The sequence below is a fragment of the Empidonax traillii genome, unplaced genomic scaffold, assembly GCF_003031625.1.
Source record: "Empidonax traillii isolate 1590-97213 ecotype Southwest subspecies unplaced genomic scaffold, ASM303162v1 scaffold238:size1398292, whole genome shotgun sequence".
Lineage (NCBI taxonomy): Eukaryota > Metazoa > Chordata > Aves > Passeriformes > Tyrannidae > Empidonax > Empidonax traillii.
Window position 1 is genome coordinate 765751 of NW_020955431.1, and position 25744 is coordinate 791494.

The 25744-nt window shown below is 42.1% G+C and overlaps 1 protein-coding gene across 5 annotated transcripts in view; it reads right to left on the reverse strand.

Annotated features, from left to right (window-relative positions):
- Window positions 1-19755, reverse strand: part of OTULINL (OTU deubiquitinase with linear linkage specificity like) — a 29525-nt gene extending 9770 nt beyond the window's left edge. Inside the window, exons 1-2 of one of the 5 annotated variants that reach the window (XM_027888453.1) lie at window positions 19737-19755; window positions 90-249 (exon numbers count right to left, since the gene is read on the reverse strand). In XM_027888453.1, the coding sequence (XP_027744254.1) occupies window positions 90-196 (107 nt within the window). In that variant the 5' untranslated portion in view covers window positions 197-249; window positions 19737-19755. Of the gene's footprint in view, window positions 1-89; window positions 250-12313; window positions 12396-12611; window positions 12676-14722; window positions 14748-16082; window positions 16180-19736 lie in introns of those variants that run through there. The other 4 variants (XM_027888449.1, XM_027888450.1, XM_027888451.1 and 1 more) reach the window with 4 other exon arrangements.
- Between the last annotated feature and the right edge of the window lie 5989 nt (window positions 19756-25744).

A 25744-nucleotide genomic window follows, 5' to 3' on the forward strand; every position in this document is an offset into this window, starting at 1 on the left:
ACAGGTGTCAGTGAGGAGGTGTCAGAGGTCAGTATTTACTGAAATAAGCAACAGCGTGGAAGATTGAAGTCTGCTTAATAAAAACCTACCATTTCAGTAGCTGTGCTAAAAAGCTGTATAGCCTTCTGCAATACCAAAAAGCAGCAGCAAGGAAAGACATGCTTAGCATTAGCTGCACTTTCACTTTTTGCCACATGAGACACAAGGATTCCTTGGTGGCTGTTGTCCAGGACCACACCTCATGCCTTCCTAAAAGAGACATAAAAAGAGAGGAAAAAATGTTATCACTATTTCAAAATATTTGTTTTGATTTGTTCTCTTACAAAGAGAAAAATCATCCAAGTATGATACCACTTCAGATGAAACAAAACATGATGTGTAAAAGATGAGTATATTTTACTTAATACATACTTTATATACTTAGTTTTTCAAGTTTCTATGGGTTTGGTTGCACATGGTTCACGATTCCAAGCTTTCCCCTACACAGTGGATGTAACTATATATATAGTTACTGTATTGTAATTATATACATAGTTACAGTATTGTAACTATATATATGATTACAATGGAGTCACAGGAAGACTGGTATCAAAGCAACTGTTCAATAAACAAACAAACAAACAAACAAAACCAATTTATTTATTCATTTATTTACTTCAGGATGCCCTGTACTGTCATTAATTTGTCTCTAAGTCATGGCTTTAAAGACCAGGAGTTCCTAGGACTTACTTGCCATATAAGGCAATATTAGCTGACTGAGCATCATACAACTGCCTGGGGAATTAAAGGAACGTTCCTGCCTCAATTTGGGTAAGTTTAGGGTCATTTTAAAACTCCTCAGGGATTTGGTAGAAAGCTCAGGAGATCATCACAAAGGGGGTGCACTCTCACTCTTCTTACAGACATAAATGAGGACACAGTTCTGTCATGCCCTTGGCATTACAGACAGGGTTAGGAAAGGTTATGCTTATCTGTTGTTGATAAGAAGACCTGCAACTGAGAGAGGGCCTGGGACTGAATCGTTGACAAAGGCAGTATCTGCTCCCTAAGTGAGAAATTTGTCCTCTGGATGAAATTTGAGTATAGAAAATTCCCAGAATTTATGATCAACAGCTGCTGTGTTATTAACTTATTTATTTAGTACAAAACTTTATGAGAGCTCAACTTTTTATAAAGGCATCCCCAGAGAAGGCTGTAAAGATCCTTCTACGGAGCGTCCACAGAGGGAATTACTCATTCAGCATAGTTTTGTGTCAGCTGAACTTCTGCCCCTCCTGGCTTTAACAGGAAATTTAAGAGGGGCTTAAGTTTTCCAAGAAAGTTAAGCCCATGCACTGTCGACAACTATCCAGTCAAAGAGTTACAGGCGAATCCCAACCTTGGCAACGAGATAAACAGCAACGCATGCATTTTACAAGCACTGTTGCATATATACTGAGCACTGCTGATACTTGGCGTTTCCAAATATTCTGTTGTTTGAAGAAGTTTTATTACAGGATGCCGTATGCAAGTCATCCGGTGGCAAGACACAGACCTCATCTCTCCCATGAATAAAAGCCGGGTTAAGAGCTGTAAATGAAAAGGTTTTAATAAACTTTAAAGAGGTAATTCGAGGTGGGGTTGGGCTGCTAGTTCCCATTTACACTAAAACTGTATGCTGTGAACATACAAGATGACAGACAGGTCTTCTCTTAGCTTCTGCTCCTAGGTTGCACCAAAATGTGCGTAATGTAGCGTGACTGGGAGTTTTCCCTGCACACACTGATGAGTAAAAAGCAGGAAATGCATTCATGCACAACCAAGAAGATCAAAAACCTGAAGCTCCAGGAAATGTTTATTACTGATGCCAAGTAACAGACAGCAAAACATCAGCTGTAAGGTTTGGAAATGGAAAACCTCATGGAAACACTGGGACACTCCCACTTGGAGCTCACAGACTCGTATACACACACTCACACATCTTGCTGAGGGACACTAGTAAGTACATTTTCAATAAGCACACAGATTTCTACCTAGAGAGCAACAGCTGAGAATTAGTAACAGATGACAGTATCAGCACAATCAAGCCATCACAACTTTTTCTCTCTCTTTTTTAGGATGAAGACATCAGTATTAAAAAAACCTCAGTGGACTGTGAATAACTGAACCTTCTGCTAACTAGAATGGAACTTGATGGGTTACAAACATTCAGCCCATGGATCAGTGGGTGTTCTGGATTTACACTGTTGCATACAAAACAATGATGTTTAAAACTAAATTTATTAACACCAATTTAAATATACAGTATCAAAAGGAAGATGCAGCAGACATTCATTTCACTACTTAAAATGAGTGTATGGTTCACTCCCATTTCTGATTTTGAACAAACTGGTCTATAAAAACCAAGAGCTGGTTCATTTGTTAAAATTATATACTTCTCTTTATGGAGTACCAAGAAATACATGGGAATGCAAAATATCTTCCTTTACACCTTTTACAGGCAGAAAGATAAGAGGTCTGCATCAGCTTTTGAACTGAATCAAGCAATCTTTGAAAAAGCTTTTGATGGTAATAATCCTAAAAAAATCCTACTGGAGTTCAACAAGCCCCCTTTTCAATGCATATGGCTAATAGGTGCATGAGTAACTGCCCTTCAAAGAGCGCTGGGAAGCACTGGCTTACTGATTCCCATCAAAACCACAAATCCACGTCAGAGAACATGAGATAACCAAATATTGTTCACCCCTTTTTATTTATATGGGGAATTTATAAATAGGTATTTCTCTATTAGAAAGCCTAATGGGAGATGGGAAAACCAGCAAACAAGTGATTTTGAGTATTTTTGCTACACTTGTATTACAGCATACCCTGGACTTCATAAACTTTCCATCCTGTCACGGAAAAGCTGCGGTTCAAACAGCACTTTGTGATTCAGTTACTACTTTTGGTGCTTATGTCACACTTAGAAACATAATTACATTTTTTATTCAAGTAAATGACATTTAGAAATGGCAGTTGGATTGCAAAGTGTTGCTGGTAAAAATATATCACGAACATAAATTAAAGAAGGCGGCAGTTTAAAATAGGTCTTTCCACCCCCTCCCAGCCCCCTCAGAAACTGAAGAGCAATTAAATAACACACTGGTGGGGGGAGTGAAATAGGCTCACAGATTTTTAAATCCATTCCCTGTGATGTGGACACAATTCATCCTGTTCCTCAGGAGGCAGTGAAAACCCACTGGTGCTGCCACCAGCTCCCGTGCTCACATTTTTTGAAGATTGAGCACGAGCATCACCATGCAGACAGGGAGGCCTGACTCTTCTCCCACACATAAATTTGGATGAACAAAGGCTGAACAGTACTGGAGTAGGAGCTGATGGCAGTGTTTATCTGACAATGCAAGCAGTACATCATGTTTTCTTTTCATGCTACATCAGCTTCCTGCTACCACCACTTCCAGCTTTTACCACCCACAAAGTCAGCAGGAGAGACACGCAGTAGAACAAAACCAACAAAAAAGGCCAGAAGAAAAGAAAGGTAAGAGACATCTACAACATCTGCCTCTTTCTCAGTCACTAAAAGACTTGCTTCACATTTCATTCCCTCACAACATTTTTGAAGGCTGCCACCTTAAAAAATGCATAATCCATGAAATGCAAAATGTAAGAGATCATCTTGGGAACTAGCAGACAGCACTGTATGCATTACTGAAGCACAACCCAATATTCCAGCATGTCTGATGGCATATTCACCATTTTACTTTTTTCTTCCATCCCTGTGGCAAGGCCATCAGAAGGATAACAGTCTTCCCAAATTTAAACCTGACAGTGATTTCTTTTCAGGACATTCCTCTTCACTGTCTTTTTGGTATTGAAAGTAGGACATAGTACTTGTCACCATAAAGTGATCAAGTTTCATACTCCCATCACACAACACAATGTTCCTAGTTCCCAAAAATCAGGTATTCCCTCTTTTAAAGAGAGAGACAGAATGTAGGACCCCTGTGTTCTAACCCTTCTGCTGCCCACCTGTACCCCTCCTTCTCCCTCTTCTGTTGGATCCAGAGCTAGGAAGAGAGACCCCTCAACTGAGAAATGCAAGGCTTGGCATGGAGGTGCAAGTCTGCTTGTGTTCCCTGTGTGCCTGCAGAGTTCTCTTCACAGCTGCATATTGCTTTTTTCCAGATTATATACTATGAGTACTGAGGTATGCTAGAGAACAGGCTAAGTCCCTCTTTTAAGGTAAAACAAGCAATCTTTTTCTTACAGAGCAAGCACCAGCATGATGCACACATGTGCACATACACCTCAACTCAACGAACCAAGAGGGAGACACAGAAAAAAAGCTACTGCTTATACAAATTCAATACCTACAAAAGATTACATCCCATAACAGCTTAGAAGAGAGAAATGTGCCTTTCTGCGTGGTGCCAAGACAGTACAAATTCTTTGATTTCCCAGTTTATTATCAGTGCTGCACCAAGCAGAATTTAGAAATACTTAAAACAGATCAAACACATACCAAGATATGTGGGAAGTACTGCCTAATTCAATAACTATTTCATTACAAAACCCTTTCTTTACAGAGCAAAGCAATGTCAGCTTGTTAAGCAAACCTTCACCTGTTCTAACAAACAGCCAGAGATGAGGATCTCTCCTTGGTATAATAAGGAAAAAAGAATAATTTACAGGCAAAGATGGTAATCATCAGTGACTCATCAAAAGTTCAACCATGCCTGCTGATCAGATCTCAGTTTCCACTCTAAAAAAATAACAAAACAGAATCCCAGCCCCAAACCTTAACTAGCATCACGTAATTACCAAGAAAATGGAATAGTTTTGGTAGCACTGAGACCCATCACTTGCAAGAAAGGTTTTACCTACACAGCTGTCCTGTGTAGAAGTCCCAAGTACTCTCTCAGCTCTCTCAATCTTCTTCCAGAAGAAAAACAGGGCATCAAGGCTGGCAGCCTTCTTCAGACCTGATCATCAACAGGACTCAAACATACCTATCCAGTTGTGACATTTCCTTGTTCCTACTGTGCAGTAACAACCATACTGTGTTCTTACCTACTGTGTGATTATCTAAAATACACTCTACTAGTGTTACCTTTACAAAACCAATTTCAGCTATACCAAGATAATAATGCATGCCCTAGCCTGCACATACCATTTTCCTCTCTACAAATGCCTACAAGAACAAAAGGAAAGTTCAGTTCTTGCTTTCCTATATAATTCAGCTTTTTTTTTAAGGCACAGGGAGCTTCATCCAGGACATTCAGAAGAATGATGCTCAGGCACACTTCCATTTAAGTAAGAAAAAACATGACAGAAGCCTTTGAAGAACTTACAGTCCAGAATACTGGACCAGAAATACATGAAAAGCATTTCATGCCAAAAAAAACATGTATCCCTCTAAAACTCTTATTCCTGAGTAAAAAAAAAAAAAAAAAAAGAAAAAAAATTTGAAAAATAAAATCTCCTCCTTTTAAAGAAGGAGTCTCTGAAATCTCTGCTACTGCCTTTTTCTTAATGTGGAAAAAAATCTGTTCTCATTCAGAATTGCAGTTTAATGCCTGTAACCTCAAACAGAACTTATGTAAATGCACTAAATCTATTATCCCACTTTAAGGATTCTTATTATGCTTGCTGCAGAGTCACATGTTTAGCCATCCCTAATGTGCTCGTATTTGCTTCTGGTTTACCTATTTGCAAACACAATTCTCAAAATGCTTTTCTTTTTTTATTTTTTTTCCTTTGCTGTACTGAATGCAAACTGGCAGAGTAAAGGAAATATTTATCTCCTGAACACCTTCTTACACTTAACTCTAGCTGATAGGTATAAACACCTTGGGTTTTTTATGTTGATATGTCTAGATAACTGAAGCTAGATTATGGGGGAAAAAAAAGCTTGAAGTCTTATTTAGCAATAGCAATTATTTTCCTCCTCCTTTTTTAAAATCTTGTTTGCTTGATAGCACAAGACTTGTTCAAACCACCCGAGCCTCCAAGGATGCACAGTCATTAGGCGCTCAGGAGGCTGGTGATACCACAGGTAATGCCCCTCCTGGTCTCTCCAGGCAGAGGTCCAGTGGCAACTGCTCCCTCCCTGGGGTTCCCCAGTGTGGGAAGTGCCCCTGGCCCTGCTTGGATGCAAGCCTGATCCCCTGGCAATGCAGGCACCAAGGTCATTGCCATCCCAGAAAGCAGGACTTGTTTGAGCCAGCCACCTGTCGCCCCAAAGGAAGGGACTGGTTGGCTCTGTGACTCCAGCTCAATCCGTGGCAGTGGCCACCATGTCAGCACCAGAGGAGGGATGCAAGTGGTAAAGTAGAGGAGCCCCAGCTGCACACACTGGTGTGAAAACCACCTGGATTGAGGAAGCGGGAATGCCAACAGACAATGGTGTGGGAAAGATCTTGATGCAAGCAACGAAACAAGCTGCTTATTGGCCTGCAATGTGCAGTGCTTCTGGGACACAACACCCGCTGGACAGCCCTGGGTGACTCCCCAGCCCCTCAGTGGTCACCAGCCAGCTCATTCCCAAACAGCAGTTCGACACTTTGAGGTATCCTTTGCTGAAGTGCTGTAGCCCTGTTGAGAAAGCAAAAGAAATGCCAGTCCACTCTGCAAGCACACGCTGCAGGGCTGTACAAGGAGTTTTAACTTTTTACCCAATGATAAAAAGTTATCCCAAGTGATAGCCAGGCAAACAGCAGGATCAAATAACCCAAGACAAACAAAAAAACCAACTCTTCTGAGCTTGTTTACTGTCTAGGCAAAAGGCCAGCCCCTTCTCACCAAGGTGCATCCATGTCGCTTCTCATTCCCATCTCCATACAGGGTCTGACTGCTGCACCCAACACAGATTTTATGTCTGTCTTCAGAGCGTGACCCTCCCCACAAGTGTACCTAATTCTGTGTGCAGGCCATGCAGAGCTGTGTATTTTTCACAATGATTAATAATCACACATAATTTATGATTAATAGTCACAAATAATTCAGATCTTCTGATGGTGTATCAGATCACAAAGCTTCTGCTTTCTCAGGAGGTATAGGCAGAGGTTATTCCTGCAGTGATACCTGTTTGCTTGAGAGTTTTACTTCTGTCTTGCCCTCCTTCCAAGACAGACTAGAAGCAGAAAGCAGGGCCACAGAAAGCAAAATATCAAAGCCTTCACTCTGAATGCAAATGACAGAAATTGGTCTTGCATCTCTTTTCCCTGCCTCTCAATGTCGAATCTGACGAAAGTCAAAACTTCAGCTTTATTCTGCAGAGCTCATGCAATTTGTATGGAAGCAGCTGGGATATTTAAACCCTGCTCTCTCTTCATCATTTAGAATCATGGAATCAATGGGGTTGGAAAAAACCTCTGAGATCATGAAGTCCAAAGGCAACACTTTCAAACTGGCATATTTTAATTAGCTCAAGAACACAGGAGTCCTCTGCCTTTTTGTGAGAGTGCATTACAGGCACTTCTTGCCTAAAATCTTAACCAAAAATGCAAGTTGAAAGGTAAAACTGAGTGCATTAGAGAACTTTCATTTCAGTTACTATCACTCAGTGTGATACCAAAGTCATAGCTAAGAGAAACATTTCATAAAAATGTGATTCAAGAACCCAAAATATTCTGTGTGGAAGCTTTCTGCTTGTAAAACATATTATTATTATTATCATCATCATCATTATTATTATTGCTAATGCACATTGGTATTGTTACAGACATATGGATGCAAGAGAGTTTTCAAGCATTCCAGACATCGGTTGCAGGGACCAAGAGACCAGAGCTCCCTCACACCTCTGCATTTGCACAAACTGCCTAAAAACTGGACAATTACATGGCAAGGTCTACATAAAATACAAATCATGCAGCCCTGTAGAACAGGGTTAAGTCTAACCCTGCATATCGAGCTCTTCTTGAGGGGCTGGCACTTGGCAGAGGCACAGCTTACTTTAACTTGGAAGAAAATTAAATACAGAGTACTGAGACCATGGATTTCATATAAATGTAGAACTCTAAAAATTATGGAACCAAAATTTTTAAAGTTCTACATTTATATGAAACCCTCTGTTTTTAAGGCCTCAGCCTTTGGCAAGCACATCACAGGTGAAATTCATGCACAGGAAATGACATAAAATGAAACCAGAATTGAAGGACACTAAACATATCCCCAGGCTGCTCCCAGACAAACACGACAGGCACACACATGGTGTGGTGCTGTGCTCAGAGCAAAATGGGTAGGGCTTCTCTTTGTCACACAGGCAGACCCAAACCAAGTATTTTAAGTTTGCAGAAAGACTGATTTTGCACAAACCAGCCTGGAGACGAGAAGGCTCCTAGGAGACCTTATAGCACTTTCCAGTACCTAAAGGGGCCTACAAGAAAGGTTGAGAGGGACTTTTTATAAGGGCATGTAATGATAGGACAAGGGGGAATGGTTTTAGACTGAAAGAGGGCAGGTTTAGATTAGATATTGGGAAGAAAATCTTTACTGTGAGGGTGGTGAGATACTGGAACAGGCTGCCCAGAGAAGCTGTGGATGCCCTAGCCCTGAAAGTGTTCAAGGCTAGGTTGGATGGGACTTTGAGCACCCTTGTCTAGTTTAAGATGTCCCTGTCAATGGCAGAGGTGTTGGAACTGGATGATCTGTAAGATCCTTTCCAATCCAAACCATTCTATAATTCTATGATTTACCTGGTGGCAGTTCACCTGAGGCAGTGACAAGCACTTGGCCTTGATGCTTTTTTGCTGCACGGATGCAGCAGACTTGATGACAGTCAAAGCCTCACTGAATCATATCAAGGCATTAGTTTGATGCTATGGTACATATTTCCCAGTTCACAGCATCATTTACCCAATGTGTTGACCCTGTCCTGGAAAAATAAATGCTAAATGCTCAAAATATGTAGAAAACCTCAGCAACATATTATGGACAAGGAATCTGAAATGGGGTCTTGCCGAAGACCACATGTAGAACTAGTGAAAGGACTAGAGACTGAGCATACACAGCACATCATCTCATATTTTTAGCCCTCCATCTTCACACAATATGGCTCAAATAAGACAACACAAGTCTTCTGCTCAGTCTACAGCCTTCTCCTCAGAGAAACTGTTTGTTGAAAGGAAAGTATGGGCAGCACAAGTTGCCTTGCTTGCCACATCCCTCTGCATGGGTACATAGTGTCAGTGGCATCTGTTCCCACTGGTAACATGGGGACAAGAGCTAGAGACAAACCTCCCCTCTGTCAGGAGCTTGCAGCACCTCCCCACAGGATACAGAGAAATTTCAAGCACTGGGGTATGGATCTTGAGGATGCCAAAAAGGTACAGTATCACTCCTCAGCAGGGAAAAAAATGAGAAGAAGATAAAAGCACAGAACAAGGCTGAAAAGAAAGTAAAAGCTGCTGATTTGAACACTTCTCAGAAAATTAATGAAGTAGGCTGCAGAAGTTTTGAAGTATTTCACATTTGCCTTCACAGGAGCCCTCTCAATAAGTGCGCTTTCTCCCTTTTTGTCCTTACTTATGCTGGGGCACAACTTTTACATGCTTTTCTGTTATCAGGCAACAGATAGTCCAACCATGAGTCACACTGTTCATAGAAAAAACCCAAACTTTCCATCAAACCAAGTTCAGTTACAAACTAAACTCTCTCTAGCACCTCAGAATTGGTACAAGATCGATAGAGACAAACTCCCCTCTTAAAACTGTCAGTGACTGCCTTTACATTGCTGTGGCTGAAGTACACAAGTCCTGACCGTCTTCTGTCATGGAACATTGACATTTTCACTAATAAATAGCTATTTATCTGTCTTTTTTGAAGGTACAACATTACTGTGTCCGATCCACAGCATTGCAACCACGCACTGAGGAACTGGTGTTTGCCATGCTGGGAATCCCAGCAACTGAACACATGGGCAAAGTTCCCTGTTACTGCTACTCGCTGGCACCACGCCAGCTCTGTCACCTCAGGAGTGCAGAAAGGATGCCGTGTCTTCACTGTGCCTTCCCAAATTCCCTCAAAGCAGAAAACACCTCCTGAAGTGATTCAGGATCAGATGTCAGACAGCAACTCAGATTAGTGTTGACTCTAAAGAGTACTCTAACTGTTTTAGAAGTCAGATTGCCTGAATAAAAATGCCAGTAGAATACAACCTATGTGGTCCAATGATAATTTAAAAAAAAATAATTTCACAGCCTAAAATACGAGAAGATTAAGAAGATCCTTAAGGTAAACTTTATGCCATTCTAATCACACCCAAATTAGTTATGCAAGTGTAACGAAAGCAGCATAATTATACAACCTTTTGACTCCTGAGCAATGCTTATTCCCCATGTTTTCAAAACAACTAAATTATAACCATACTCATCTCCCCTAGGACAGTATGGCGCCGTGACTCTGATGGTTCAGGTTGCGCAGGGTCAGGAGGTGCAGCAGAGGTATTTCTGAACACTCAAACTCATTTGCCTAGGTAATCCTGCAAGGTCAAGACACTAAGCTCAAGAAAAATTGCTTACACTGTTGAAAAACCCTTTAATGCTTGTTGTCTTACTCTTGGTAGACAGGATGAAAGGATTCAACCTGAGAGCTGTATCTAAGAAACAAGGTGGAGAGAAAGTCTTAATGCTGAAAGGTAAATGAACACCATCTCAGCAGGCAATATGTTCCAAACAGCTAAACAAAATGAAAAAATGCTAATATCCAAAAGTGGCAAATAATCCCAGAAACACAATTTTTTTTTTTTTTCAAAATTCCAAATCCATATACAGATACTTATCCATAAAAGCACTTAGATTTAAATGCTGACTAGCATTTTCATACTGCTTTTGCCCTTCAAAACCAATTCTAACAACCTTCACCTGGTATTGTTGCAAAATGGCATCTTTTACTGTATGGACTCCCTTTCAGTTTCTAATTGAATTATTTGTCCACTACTAAAGAAATAAAATTTCAGTGACTACAAAGAAGTTTTCTGAGCTTGCCATTTCTTCCTCTTTCACACACTCTGCCTCCTTGTTTCATCACTTGCAGAAACTGGAGTGGCCCAAAGGACGGAAGTGGGAATAACGGTACTTGCACATACTACAAATGGAGCAGTCAGCAGCATTCTAGCTTAAACTCACTTACTAAATACACAGAAATCTGGTTCTTTCCCCAGCGCAGAAAATGAAAGTATAAGCTGGATACAGTCTGTACAGCTCCTCCAAAACGAAAACAAGTTGGTTTAGTATGACAGGTAGGGCAAAATGAAAGCTGGATCAGTAATCATCAAAGCAGAAACGTATCATGTGCCACATAATGTACAGCCAAAAAGTAAGCTGGCAGGGCACAGTATTTTCAATCTAAAAGGCCCCTTTTCAGTAACATAAGAGATCATAGAACTGAAGAACCATTTCAGTTGGAAAAGACCTTTGAGTCCAACTGTTAATCCAGCATTGCCAAGTCCACCACTAAACTGCATCCCCAAGTGCCACATCTACACATCTTTTAAATACCTCCAGGGATGGTGACTCTACCAACTCCCTGTGTAGCCTGTTCCAATATCTGAACACCTTTTCAGTGAAGAAATTTTTCCTGATATCCAATCTAAACCTCCTCTGGTGTGATTTGAAGCTTTTGTCCTATTGCTTGTTACCTGGGAGAAGAGACTGACCCCCATCTGGCTACAACCTCCTTTCAGGTAGTTGTTAGAGAGCAATAAGGTCTCCTGTGATCCTCATTTTCTCCAGGCTAAACAATCCCAGCTCCCTCAGTCACTCTCCATGGCACTTGTGCTTCAGACCCTTCACCAGCTCCATTGCCCTTCTCTGGACACGTTCCAGCACCTCAATGCCTTTCCTGTACTGAGGGGCCCAAAACTGAACACAGAATTCGAGGCGTGGCCTCACCAGTGCTGAGTACAAGGTGACAATCACTGCCCTGGTCCTGCTGGCCACACTGATACAGGCCAGGATGCCACTGGCCTTCTTGGCCACTGCTGGCTCATGTTCTGCCATGCCTGACGCCAAGGACTACCTGCAGTTGGCAGGTAGGTCAGGAGGGGTGTGTGTCCATCTTCCTGCGGGTCCTGAATCACATCTGCACTTATGATCTCCTTATTTCTAAAAGTTCGCTTTCTGACAGGAATACAAGCCAGTTTACAACACTGTATTGCACGCAGTAAGGAAAAAAAATAATAAATTTAACCTCCCAACCAAACAGCCAAACCCCGGACGAACACCGATGTGAAACCGGCAAGCGCTGCTGCTTTACAACCAGGACGATCTCCACGCAGGTCAGCGTTAATTCTGAACTCAGGATACACCAGTTCCCCAAGGAAACCGAGACCCACCTCGCACACCCAGCACTTCCCCCCGCAGACCCGCGGCCGGTCTCTGCCCAGGCGGTGCCCGCAGCCCCCGGCCCCGACACGGCAGGGCCGAGGCAGGGGCAGGCACACCCGCGGCGGTCGCGCCGCGAAGAACCTTTGGAGCAGCTTTCCGGGCGTCGCCGCCACTTCGGGAAAACGGCCCCAAAAGAGCCAAGTGGAAAAATAAAACTGAAAAAATAAAGAAACAACAGAGAAAGGCAAACGCTCGCCGCGACCCTCCGGGACCCCCCCCCCTCTCCAGCCCCTCGCAGCGCCTCACCCGCTCCGCCGCGCTCCGCCTGCGCCTCCCCCGGGCACCCAACCCCGGCTACGAACCAGCGCCGGCACCGCCCGGGGCGGGGATGCTGCGGGGCCGCCCCGCTCCCCGCCCGGCCCGGCCCCGGTCCCGATCCCGATCCCGATCCCGGTCCCGGTCCCGGTCCCGGTCACGGTCACGGTCCCGCTGTCGCCCGCGGCCCCAGCCGTGCTCAGGGAGCTCCCGCGAGCAGCGTGGTGGGCGCGGACCCCATTTCGGGGAGAAGGGGTAACCCTTGTCCGTCATCTCTTGGCCTGTCTTTCAGCTTTACAAACGAGCGGAGTTAGTTTTCCCCAGCAGCCTCTGCCGCTCCTCCATCGGTTAGGTACAGTTTGTCCTCAGGTGTCAGACTACACTACATCACATTTTGTGGCGGTATAGAATCATAGAATGATCTGGGTTGGAAGGATCATCTAGTTCTGACCTCCCCCAGCCATGGGCAGGGACACCTTCCACTACACCAGGTTGCTAAAAGCCCCATCCAGCCTGGCCTTGAACACTTTCAGGCAAGGGAATGCCTGGAACACTTCCAGGGATTCCAGTTCCCTTAATGGAGACCAACGTCATCAGCATCTGTCTGAAATCTAGCCATGAACTGCAAACGCAACACAACTTAATGACTTCAAAATTGTTGATTGGTTTTGGTTTTTTTCCCTCACTAAATGTTGATTTCCTCAGTAATTCACTGATTAACAAGTTGACATGCAGTCATCCAAAAAGAAATTCCCCTTTGCCGGGTATCTTTTGTTATAAGTCTTTCAGTTATTTCTCTTCAGTCATTTCTCCCAGCTGTATGCACAAAATTTGCATATACTGATGTACTTTCTTTTCTGGTTACACATTAAAGAAGAATGTTCTTCCATATCACTAGGACATTGCAAGAAAAACAGAGAGGAATTGTAATGGTCCAAACAAGGACTTAAATCTTTTACAGATTTACAAGCAATTTGCTCCAATACAGAGCTAAGAGGACCTTAAAGGGTCTTTTGTTATTGTGTTTTGTTTGGATTTGTTTGGATATTTCTCCCTAAAATATCATAAGATATTAAAATAGTTGAAGATCAAAAATCAAGACTTTTCATAAAACAGTGAAGAGATTTGTAATGCCTGGCATGAATATCAGGTTGTTTCTCCCTCCATCTCAGTTAATTGGGTAAGGAACAAAATAGGCAAAAGCTGCTAAATATCTGGGTGCCAAGCGCTCACTTAGGAGCGCTTACAGAGAAAGCCATGAACACATTTATCTGAGTAAAACAAAATCTAGGCTTAAAGACCAGCTAAAAATAGCAAAAGTAAATAGTTGACTTAGGAGGCCCAAAGCTGTCAGTTGTGTAGCACTGTGTGCTGCTGCATCAAAAAATCCATTTGGAAAAAAAATTTCCCAATTGCCACCTCCGTACTTTTCTGTAGCATTAGCTACTTGGTGCTTTCCATGTGGACATGCAGTTTGTGGTTTAACATAACTGTGTCTCAGGAGCTGCAGCTGAGAGAGATGCTGTCAGGATATAGCTCACATGGCATCCACCCGCAAAGACTCCAAGGTATCTGGGATTTATTTCTGAGATATATCTTGTCTGCAGCTATCATAGACTTCAGCTTCCCTTTCCAACTTTTTTCTTGCCTTGGCTAGGCCAGTCTTGGTGCCATTGGATGGTTTAGCATTCCTCTTTCTTCCCTCTCTTAACCTGTTAAGATCTTAGGATTCAATGGGTGATTTCCTTGTGCAGACAGGCCTGAAAGTTAGTGTTTATCTGGCTCCTGACTCATCAGAGAATAATGCATAGTACAAACACTCCAAATCAATCCCTGTATCAGTGAGTCCTTCCCACTTCACAGCTCTCTGTTCTCTCCTCCTGAATAAAGTGCATTTATTCAGCACTTCAATGCAATCTGGAGAATGGCCTATGCCCCTATGCCCTCCTCTATGTGTGGGAATAAGCCCTGGGACAAGACAATCAATAAGAGATCACTTATTTGAAATCTCTTGGGATAATTTTCTAACTGAGACTTTCCATTGTGCCCTTTCTTCTTCCTTAACCTTCTTCTCTAAGTCACTATGAAGAACTATCTACTACCTTTTTCCATTTGCAGGCTTCTCAAGGAGAATGCTGTCTCTCCTCCTTGCAAGTCAGCGAGACGGGACAGCCTCCACCTGCCTCCCTCCTTGGCTTCAGGTGAAGACACCAGACTGAGCCAGGTAACACACAGACCTCCTGCACTCATATTCCGCTAACAGGCTTTGAAAACTGCCTGGGTTGGGGCATCCACAACCTCCCTGGGCAGCCTGTTCCAGTGTCTCACCCCCCTCACAGTAAAGAATTTCTCCCCAGTGTTTAACCTAAATTTTCCATCTTTCAGTTTGTACCTGTTACTCCTTCTCCTTTCACTACAGTTCCTTAGGAAGAGTCCCTCTCCGGCTTCCCTTTAGCCCCCCTTCAGACACTGGAAGGTTGCTATGAGGTCTCCATGCAACCTTCTCTTCTCCAGGCTAAACTGCCCCAACTCTGTCAGCCTGAGTTTGTAGAGAAGGTCCTCTTACCAACTGCCTGGCCCTCCTCTGGACTTTCTCCAATGGAACAACGTAGGGAGCTAGAGAAGGCCTTGCACAGAGCATGCATTCAACAGGTTTCTGCAGAAATAATGCATTCTCTGCTTTGCCTCCGAGTAGGCAGCAGTTCCATGGGGACAAAGAGAGAGCTCCAGGGAGCTCAGACTGGATGCAGCCTAAGTTTAATACTCTTCCTCTAGACATCCTGATCATGGGATTTGGCACATGTTTGTGACACTCAAAGAAGGCTATGTGCTGATGGCAAGCTTCTACTGCTTAGGGATATTTATGATACTTTCTTCCTTTAGGGGAGCATTATGAACATTCGTATAACATGAACCTCCAGGTTTTTTTGCAGGTCATGACATTTCCAAGCTGCAGCCACGAGTGGGACTACCTCCCTCTGCTTGTACCCACATGAGACTGCATAGCAGTTACAGCAGAAGCTTATACTGAAACCCATGCTAAGGAAATGTGAAGACATTTTAACAGTGTCTGTTAAAACCCACAAATCAGCAGCCAAAGCAACTGCTGTGTTCTTGCTCCCATCTGCAGGTGAGAAGCAGGATTATAACCATGGCCCAAAGACTATAAACAGTTCAAGAGGAGTGCTGAGACAAAGGCAACAGCATCCAACCCAGTAAAAGTAGGAAACCTGAGTACAGAACTAGTGAGAGCTTCCTCCTTCAGTTTTTCAAGTCCATTTTTAACAGTCAAGAACCATTTCCTTGTTTGTTGTAATTTATTCTAACTACCAAGGTCAGGTAGCCCAACACATAGGTAAAAGTAGTACCCATGCAGCTGTGATTAGCAGCACAGGATTTTTCTCTAGCTGACCACCAGGTTGTTGACAAGCTAAAATTTAGAGCACAGCTGTATGAACTTACCGACACTTCTCTTTGAGTGGTTAATTCTGCTTTGCTTTTCTTGCTCAGTGAACTGGTCTCTGTTCTTACTCGCTTTTCTGTTATGTTGCCTCTGCATCTCCTCTCCAGAGTATCCCCCCAGCTGGATTTCTCTCCCCTGACTTCTGCTGGGGTTAGAAAATGGGTCTCTACAGACTCAGCCTGTCTTCACAGATCAACAAGCCGTGAAAGGATCTGGCTTCCTGTTTCATTTCCGTTAAAGTTTTCAAAGTCACACAGGCTGTCTATGCTTCTCCATATCCAAGCCACAACAACAGAAAAAAAAAAGCATAACTCAGCTATTTCTAAAGGTCACATTGCTACCTCTCTCTACATCTTCCAAGTTGCTTGCAGGATGGAGATTGCAGGCCGATTTTCGAACTGTGATGTACCATCCATACATGTTTTCTATCTTAGTGGTAGTCCACAGAGAGTCACAGCCCCTTCTTTTCAACTCCAATGTCATGTTTGATAGCTAAGCTTTTAACATTACTATCGTGCAATCAGCGTGCTTTCTGTAGGAACGCTCTGGCCATGAAGTGCAAACAGGTGGTCCACAAAAGCATCCGTTTCATATTAAGACATACACTGTGCTATGTAAAAGCAAAGTTTACACAGATACGGTTAAATCACTTCCATAGATTTTTAATAGGAATAAGCAAAAGGGTCCTTTGAGACATTCTTTCCTTTTCCCTCCTCACTCGTTGCTTTAAATTAAATTAGACAAGTGGTTTCTCTACAGTATCAGACTACTAATTGTCTCTTAATTACACTGTTGGAAGATAAATCCCAATACCCTAGCTTACAAATTCACTAGTCTCCCACTCTGAAAATACCCTCAAGTTCTTGTTTCAGAGGCAGAAGCAGCCATTTGCCCTGCCAGATTCCTCTTCTGTTGACTGTTGCTCCACGTTACACATGGATTTAAAAAAAAAAACAAACAGTACAATTACTGACTCACATTTTCCCTTTCACTAGAATGTTGGTTTCCCTTTCTACATCTTTTATTCCACTATTCTTTCTCAAATTAGTTTTAAAATGCTATTTTTCCATTATCACCCTTGAATCAGGAACATTTGTTAAAAACAATAAATTTGGAAAGGTGGAGTTGGGGAGATAACTGTTACCTATATTACATTATTCCTTCTGTTTGTTGGCACCTCAGGAGCTGAAGGTGTAATCTGCTCTCTCTGCTCCAATCTAAACCTTGGGCCCCCTGACTGCAAACCTGCAGACACTTCTTATTTCACCACTGACTGTGGGGGAAGGAGGAGAGGAACAATAAAGGATGTTCTGTCTTTGAGTGTTCACTTGCTGCCTTTGAATGCTCTCATGCTCTTCAGGCTCTATGCCAGTGAGCATCCCAAGGCAGCCAGTGAACGCTGAAAAACAGTGTTTATATGTTTATACATACACATGCACACGTTTATATGTATATAGGCATTTATGTATATATGGGCTTTTTTTTGTGTCTTTGTGTTCAGTTTCCATTCACAGAACAAGATACTTCTGAAAGGATAAACCTATGGGCTGGCTTCAGGACCAGTGCATCTCCAAGGGGAGATTTGGAAAGAAAATTAGTAAGACAGAAGAAAGAAACATGGCACATGCCCTCTTTTGCCTTCCTTGCTCAGCTCTGGTTTTTGTTCTTTTGTTTGTTGTATTTAAAAAACCAACCAACCAACCAAACACACCCAAGTTGTTTAGTTTAAATTATACAATGAAAATTAACTTTCTTTTCTGCATTCAATTCCCTTTAATCACCTTAAATTCCTCTGTTTTACTACTTATTAGATCTTTTGTCTGGTAGGTTGGTTTGCCCTCTCCAGAAACAGTTCTGGACATTTAACACTGCCTGCTCTTCCTCTTTCCTTGCAGTTTCCACATGCTCTAACCCATATACCATATTTCCCAACCAAGCATAGCTGGTTCACCTGGATAACTCTTTAACATCTCTTTAGGTTTTATCCAAGCAGAAAAAGCATGGATTACCTCCCTTTCCTGCTGTGCTGGAGCATGAGTATTTGCCCAAGATCTGTATTTTTTCCATAGCTCAGTGAGCATCTTTAGGGCATAGTGAAAAATGCTGGCACATCTGAAGACACTGTGTGGCAGAGATCTAGGAACTTGGAGAAGTTTTGGAAAGTGATGCTGTGTTTGCTCCAACAGGATTAGGTGACAGGCAAAAAAAGGCTCCAAAAGGGAGAAGGGCCTTCTGTACCTCTTCCTTGCCAGAAAGCCTCAGCTGAGCTTTGGAACTGGACTAAGTTACAAAAAATACAGGATAAATTCCTCACATAAGCCATGAACCTTTTTTTTTTTTTTTTTTTTTTTTTTTTTTTTTTTTTTTTTTTTTTTTCTTTTCCCAATTAGAAACAGCTAAGAGGTCTATGCAAGGTCATAGGGAGAAGAAAAAGACAAACCTAAGGTGGAGATGATGAGCTTAGCATGCTGGAGGCACTGACCACCTGGGTTGACTGAGTCCACAAACTAAGGATAGCTGTGTTTTCCTAAGTAGTTAGTGTTTGCATGCCTGCCTATTTGTACTGTTATCACATTCACAAGCTGACAAGGAAATTTCCTTTGTCCACCCCCACACTTCTGTGGTGGGGTGGGTGTTATCAGAAAGCCTCTCCTCCCCGTGGCATTCCCTTGTGGTTCTGTGAGATGTAGCAAATGCATTTGACTTCACCACCGTTCAGTATGCTTGTTTCCATGCTCACCAGTGACAGGAGAGGTCTTGGTCTTCAGCAGCAGCTGGGAAACCTAAATGTGACGTGGCACACCATCAACCCAGCTATCTGAAAGCTGTAAGCACAAGATGGCCACCTGAGTTTGTCCCGGAGTTGCAGGCAGTTTCATCTCCATTACTGAGCTCTAGAGCCAATTTCTTACTTTCTTCATGCTTTCTCCCTTTCTTTCGGGAGCAGACTGAGATTACAAACATCCCCAACCTCCACATGCATGCAGTCTCTTTTTGTTCTGCTCTAACAAATTGTCCTGCTGTCTCGTCTGTTACCTGGAAGAAAAATCACTCTTTTAGGAACAATTATCCTTATTGCTGACAACTTTCTGCTGCAGCTGGACAGGTGGGGCCAGGAGAGGTGCTGTCCTATGCAGGTGCTCCAGGGGTACCTTTTTCTGATTTATCTTCTCTTCTGAAGACTAATAAGGGGAACAATATCAATACAATCTGCTTTCTGGATTTTGGAAGCATGAAGTGCATTGTTAGTGCAGAATTGTGTTCTAGTGCCTGGGTTTGGGCACAGGAGATCAACTTCCTTGGGAAGAGGAATTCCCATTACAAAATCTGTGATGAGCCTTACTTTTTGACAATTCTTTTAAGATCAGATACTTCACACTTGGAATAAGAGTCCATACTATGGCTTCTATTTCTTTAGAGATCAACATGCAGAGGCTCAGAGTTCAGCTGTTACTCCTTCGTGCTGAAAGATGTTACTGCCAGAAGAAACAAGACACAGCCTTTTTGTAGGCACTTGCCTTTTGTGTGAGTGTGTGTTAAGTGTCAGTCCCTGGCTTTGCAACAGTGACTAAATATTTATGTTTCATTGCCAAAAGTGCATAGTTGCAAACCAAAGCTAGCGTTTGAAGACCCAGGTGCTATGAGTGACTCACTGAGAATAAGATGTGATGATTAGAGCACCTCCTTCCCTGGGCTTCTCTTCTGAAGTAGGAGGAGCAAGCTGCTTTCTGCCATCTTCACTAAGAACCGCAGCAGTCATCAGCAATGGCTTGTTTTGTACTGAAACAGCAAAACAGGGTCACTAAGGGGAAGAAAGGAGCTCATTCTTTTCAGAGGAAATAGTTACTCCAACCCAAAACATGGAATGCCATCAGTGAAAAGAACAAACTTTCTTAAGAGGGAGACTTGGTAACAAGCAGGAAAATGAAACACGTATAAAACCCAAAGCCACTAAAGGAAAGAGTAGCCTGTACACTGAGGAACAAAAGTGCTGACGGAAAAGTCATGGAGAGACAAGGGCTTGAGCGTGCACATACCCCCTTTCATAATGCAGCTTATTGATCTAGATGTCCTTTAGATTAACAGAAACAGTAACAGATGTTCCTTTCTGAAAGACACTTTGTGTGGCTGATGGCTTATGCTGAATTGCAAAGATAAACATCCTGGTTCTATTTGCCATTTTCTTTCTCATATCTCCTAACAGAATCATCATCCATGCTTACAGCTGAAATTATTATATGTGCTTCTTCATTTAGCAGGTATAAACAACCTGCTGCCAAACTAATATATGCTATACTTTGCTTAACTATATATTTCACAACACAGAAGGAAGAATGACATTGATTTCTTTTAATTAGGATACAGGACAGGAATTCAGAGGATGAACATCTATTTTTTGCAGTTGCCAAAACTTTATGCATCTTCAGCAAATCCTTTCACCACCTGTTAAAGAGGGGGAAGGGAACTAAGAAGCTTTCTTCATCTCTAAAAGCTTGATGATTAAAACTGAGACCTGCTGAAAATACCATGGTGACGGAGACTCTTCAGCTGAATATACAGCCCCCGCTGAGAAGATAAGCAGTACTCATCTCCCTTTGAAGTTAGTGCCAATAAAGACAGAATTCTACTTGCAAGGGATGTCAGTACCTTCCTGACAAAGGATTCAATGATTTCTCTTTCTGTAATTTTTTTATGGATCTTAGCCCTTTTGACATTTTGCTATTTAGGCTGCAAGTATTAGGATTTCTACTTTTCTGGCAAATAAATGACATACATGTTCATGAAAAAAATAATTCCCTATGTTGACAATGTTAAAATGAAATTTCCTGGCTGTTCCCTTATGGCTTCTTCTCAAATATCTGTGTACATGCAAATTCCCCCAGACCCACCTTCCACCACAGAAATTTTGTCTCAGTAAAATTTGGCTTTAGATGTCTATAGGATTTCTATGTAGGAGAATTCTCTCTGTAGGAGACCCTAAGCCCCTGCAGAAATGGTTCCTTCAGTGTGTCAGGCATGCAGAGATCCCAGGTGCCACCCATGGGTATGCACAAAGCAGACAATGCAGCATAGTTCAGAAGGTCTTATCCATCCCTGGCAGGTTGGACTCGAAGCATGATTAGTACAAGTGAGAGGAGTCAGGAGCTGGTTCTTCATTTCAGCTTCTTGCATCCATTTTACAAAAGGAAGGTGTGGATTTTCAGTAGTACTAGAAGAACAAAGCAGAAGTCTTTCTTCTAAGCTTAGGAGAACTGTGCCTTGGATTCTGCCTTTATTTCCTCAGAATTACTTTTAATCATATTCTCTGAACAATCTGGATTTACATTACATCAGAAAAATGCTACTTTCTGTGGCAATTCAAGATGACAGTTTGAAGACTCCTGAAGCTTCCAGTAAAATTTTATAGGGAGTTTTAAATTTAAAAGGATCATTAACTATACAATCACATAACTGGATCCTTATGCTACAGGTTTTGTTTGAAAAGCTCAAATGGTGTCTACATATGTTAATAAACTTATTTTAGCACTGAGAGCACAAATGCATGACAAATTGTCTTGGGGGAGAAATGAAAGGGAGACCATCTAAACTTCCATTTTTGTGACGGAAGGAATCTGACATGCTGGGGGCACAACAGGAAACAAATGAGGAACAGAATGCACAACTATTGCTGCTGTTAAATATAGATCCCCAGTTCTGAGGCACTGCAGAGCCTTGCTCTTGGGATCTCTTCTCCTAACAGGTGTCTCATGTGTTCAAGACACCTCACCTTCAGGACATTTCAAAAACTGAATCATCTACTGGAAGTCGTTCCAGAAGGTGTCGGAGCACTTTTCTACAGGTCATACAAGCATAATGTTGCTGGATATTTTTTTTTGTTTATGTTTTTTATTATTTTAACATAACTGTGAAATGCATAGCTCCATTCTGCTATCAGTTGTGTATTACAAGTGAAAAAACCCCAAGCAGATGACTTTTTGTGCTTTGCTCCATTTGCTTTTTTCCAAGTGAACGTAGGAACAGTCCTTCCTACACTGACCTTCAAGTATTACTATAAAACAGACTGTACTAAGCATGAGTCAAATAGTGTGACTACAACAGCATCATGGTAAGGTAAATATCATATAGTTATACTTCCTTCCACTGGCAATATCTCCAGGAGACAGGCTTCATAAAGAGCTACACCCAGTAGTAAAATAATTTATGCTGAATAAACAAATACAGAGAGATGTTATAAAGTCCAACATGGAGCTCAGCCAGAGCTGAGGCACTACTTTTAAGTGGCAATATGTCAGCTGCAAATGAGCAATTTGACAGAAGCTGGGACATTTGTATAGTCAAACTAGTAGGAGGCCTCAAATGCTGAAGTTAAAGCTGCAGATGGTCATAGGTTTTGCAAACTGAATACCCTGGGTCTCCATACGTGGACCTACCGCTTTTGAAAGCTTCCTCTCCTCTCCCTGACACCTGCACCTAACTGTAACATTAGATTTGTCCTGTCTATGGGACAAATCAAAACATTTTAAAAAAGCAGCCCAGGTGTGGCTGAGTGAATGGCAAATACATGCTGGGCAGCTGTCATACCTCGTATTTTCCTCATCAGAATCAACAATGGGACTTCACAGCACAACTAAGCAGAGATCTCTGCTACCATCCTCCCTCCACTGCCTGACTGCTGTGACAGATTTGCTCTGACAAGCACCACTGTCACAAACAACTAAAGCAGTTTTGAGTTTTTATGTAAGAGTTCCACAGTGTGGAGTCAAATGTCATGCTGGAAACAGGAAGCTGAGGTGTGCCCGTCACAATGACAGATTTAGGATGTAATGCCTGCTCGGTTGCCTCAAAGGAAGGCCAGATTATACAGTGTGCAACAACATAACTCATTTAAGTGCTTGATTTCATCTATCTATCTATCTATCTATCTATCTATCTATCTATCTATCTATCTATCTATCTATCTATCTATCTATCTCTGTATAGATTCTTCCCAACAAAACTGCTCTACACCTGAGCTCTTTGTTTCTAGAACAGGGTGCTTTGGACATAAAGCTCTGTCCCTCTGGCATGTGCACCCCTGAGTCCCTGTGATAAATACACCTCTCCTGTCTGTCAGATGTTCACCACCATAAGTAAGGATAAGCAATCAGCAGAAGAGCATGAATTCTCACACAGCATTCATGATTCGCCATTTGTCTCTCTTCATTTTTTCCCCCAGCACAAGTGTTTCTACACTCCCTCTGCCAGGAGCAGCTCGGAAAGACATTTTTAACTGTTCCATAATTAGCAAAGAGCCCTTTTACCTTCCCTCTCACAGAGTGCTGTAGGAAAGCTGTAAGTCTGCACTGAAGGGAAGAAGGTGGAGAAATACAATTAGACAGCTTGGGAAAACAGCTGGTGCAGAGCTCCCTAGTGTGGTACAAACAGAGTTCTGGGAATTTGGTTCTCCAGCAGAAAGATTAGAAAAATGATCCCTGCTAAAGGTAACATATTTCAGTATAGCACTTCTCTACAATGAAATAACATCATTTTCACTTCCAGTGGCTGGAGAAACTCAGAAATGTACAAAAAAACCTCCAAACCAACCCAAACAAAAAAAACCCCAAACTTCTTCATTGACAAGAAATAGCTGCAATGTGGCAGCACCACAGCATAAAAGAGAAATACAACAACTGTTGATACTTAAGACAACCCACCCTTATACTACTTCGTTAAAGAAGACCTCCAGTATTTCCACAGAGATGTATTCTTCATCTAATGCCCTTTTATCCAACTGGAAAGCTTTTCCCTTGCACCTCTAAAATACAACAGAGGGAGAGGCTCAAGTAACGTGGTAGAAGTTAATACTTCTCTGTCTGACTTGTGCAAAAAGTCAATGTTTGACATCAAGCAAGCTTAACCATGGAAAATAAAACGCTACATTACACAGGACAGTAATACCAAAGCTCTGAAAAAACCCCACCTTTACAACTTCGGCTGCAGCTTTCACACTATTAGATTCCACAGCATAACCATGTAGTTTCAATACTACCTTTTTTTTTTTTTTCAATCACAATGGTCACTTGCTAATACAGAGACTGATGTGTGATAGAAATTATAGACCAGAAAGGCAAGATTGTTAGAAAAAATACTCAAGTTATTTAGGAATAGATTTGTAAAGTAGATAAAGAGTTTCTGTGGAGCACTGGAGGACAGAAACTGTTCACATCTGAACTAATGGAAAAGAGCATAACCATTTCCTCATCATTTTTTTTTAAACCAACAGATGGTATTTAGGCCTTGTAAAATGTTACTCCTTCCAACCCTTGCAACTGACTAACAGAGAAAAGTATGTTTCTTGATTATTTGTCAAAACCAAACATTACAAACTCAAGAGGAAGATTCAGCTTTAATCGAGTACTTGCGCTACTTACCTAACCACGCACAACTGGAAAACTCACAGCATGCAAACAGAAACAAATGTTTGCTTTCACAAACAAATGCCATCCCTAGCCATGCATAAATCCTTTGGAGGATGAAAAGGAGTCATAGGCCTGTCGGCCATGTACTGACTAAACCTGAACATTCTTACTCAAACATAATATCTTTATTAAATACCAAATAAAGGTATTTTCTTCTCTCTGAACTTTATCTCTGCAGTCTCTTTGGGACATTACCTTCCAAGACAAGCGGCAGATACTTCTAGGGGAATGCTTTTAACTTACACAGTGAGTTATTTTGGAGGGATGCCATCTATTTTCAGTACACTCTTATCTTTCCTCCACTAGACCCATTAGCTTATCAGAAGTTACTGGAAATACTTTTTAGAGTAAACATATTGATTACTATTTTACATGTTTGAACGTGTTTCCAAGCCAATCCTTTCCAGGGCTTACCATCCTCTTCAGCTCTTCTCCCATCCTGCTCCAAAGATGTTGAAAGTTGGCTGCAATGTATTGCTCATGTGTTGGTGGATGGCAGTGCACCCTCTAAAGCCAGTCATGACCGAGTAACAGAGAACTTACAGCCAGTACAAAGAGGCAGCAAATAGCGCTGTATCAGCGTGGAGAAAAAGACATCAAGGAAATTGTGTATTCGTTGTAAAGTTCCACATCAAAAGGCAGATGATGTGCAGGCAACCATGCCATGGTTTCCAGACTCTGAGGCAGTGGTGTGGATCAGATGCACAGTTAAACTCCAGTGTTGTGCATGCCTAATCCTAAGGAGGTTAATTTATCAGTGGCATCTTAGTAAGACAAGTGCACTCACCTCCCTTCTGTGTTTGGGGAGAAATAAGTGAAAGACAGCAGGCAGTCTCCATCTATCTTGGCCTTCCTGAGTACTTTTTGAATTGCTGAATGTCTTGAATTGGACATAGCACCCTTGGCTTCTCCAAGACATCAGCAAGAAGAAGCTTATGCTGTTACCGTGTCATGCTGTTATCATGAGTAACTCATGTTTTGGAAAAGCTTTAACTTCTTTTCTATGAACTACCACATAGTTCAACCCTGAGGCAGACCCTAGGAAGTGAAGTTTCCTTTCATTGTGCATACAAATAACCACCTGTGTCTCTCTTCATCACTGCTGTATTTCTACTTACAGAGAAAGCAAAGGAAGGGCAAATACCATTTTATGCATGACATTAGTTTGCTACCCGTGAAATTCAGAAAAAAGAACCACCAAG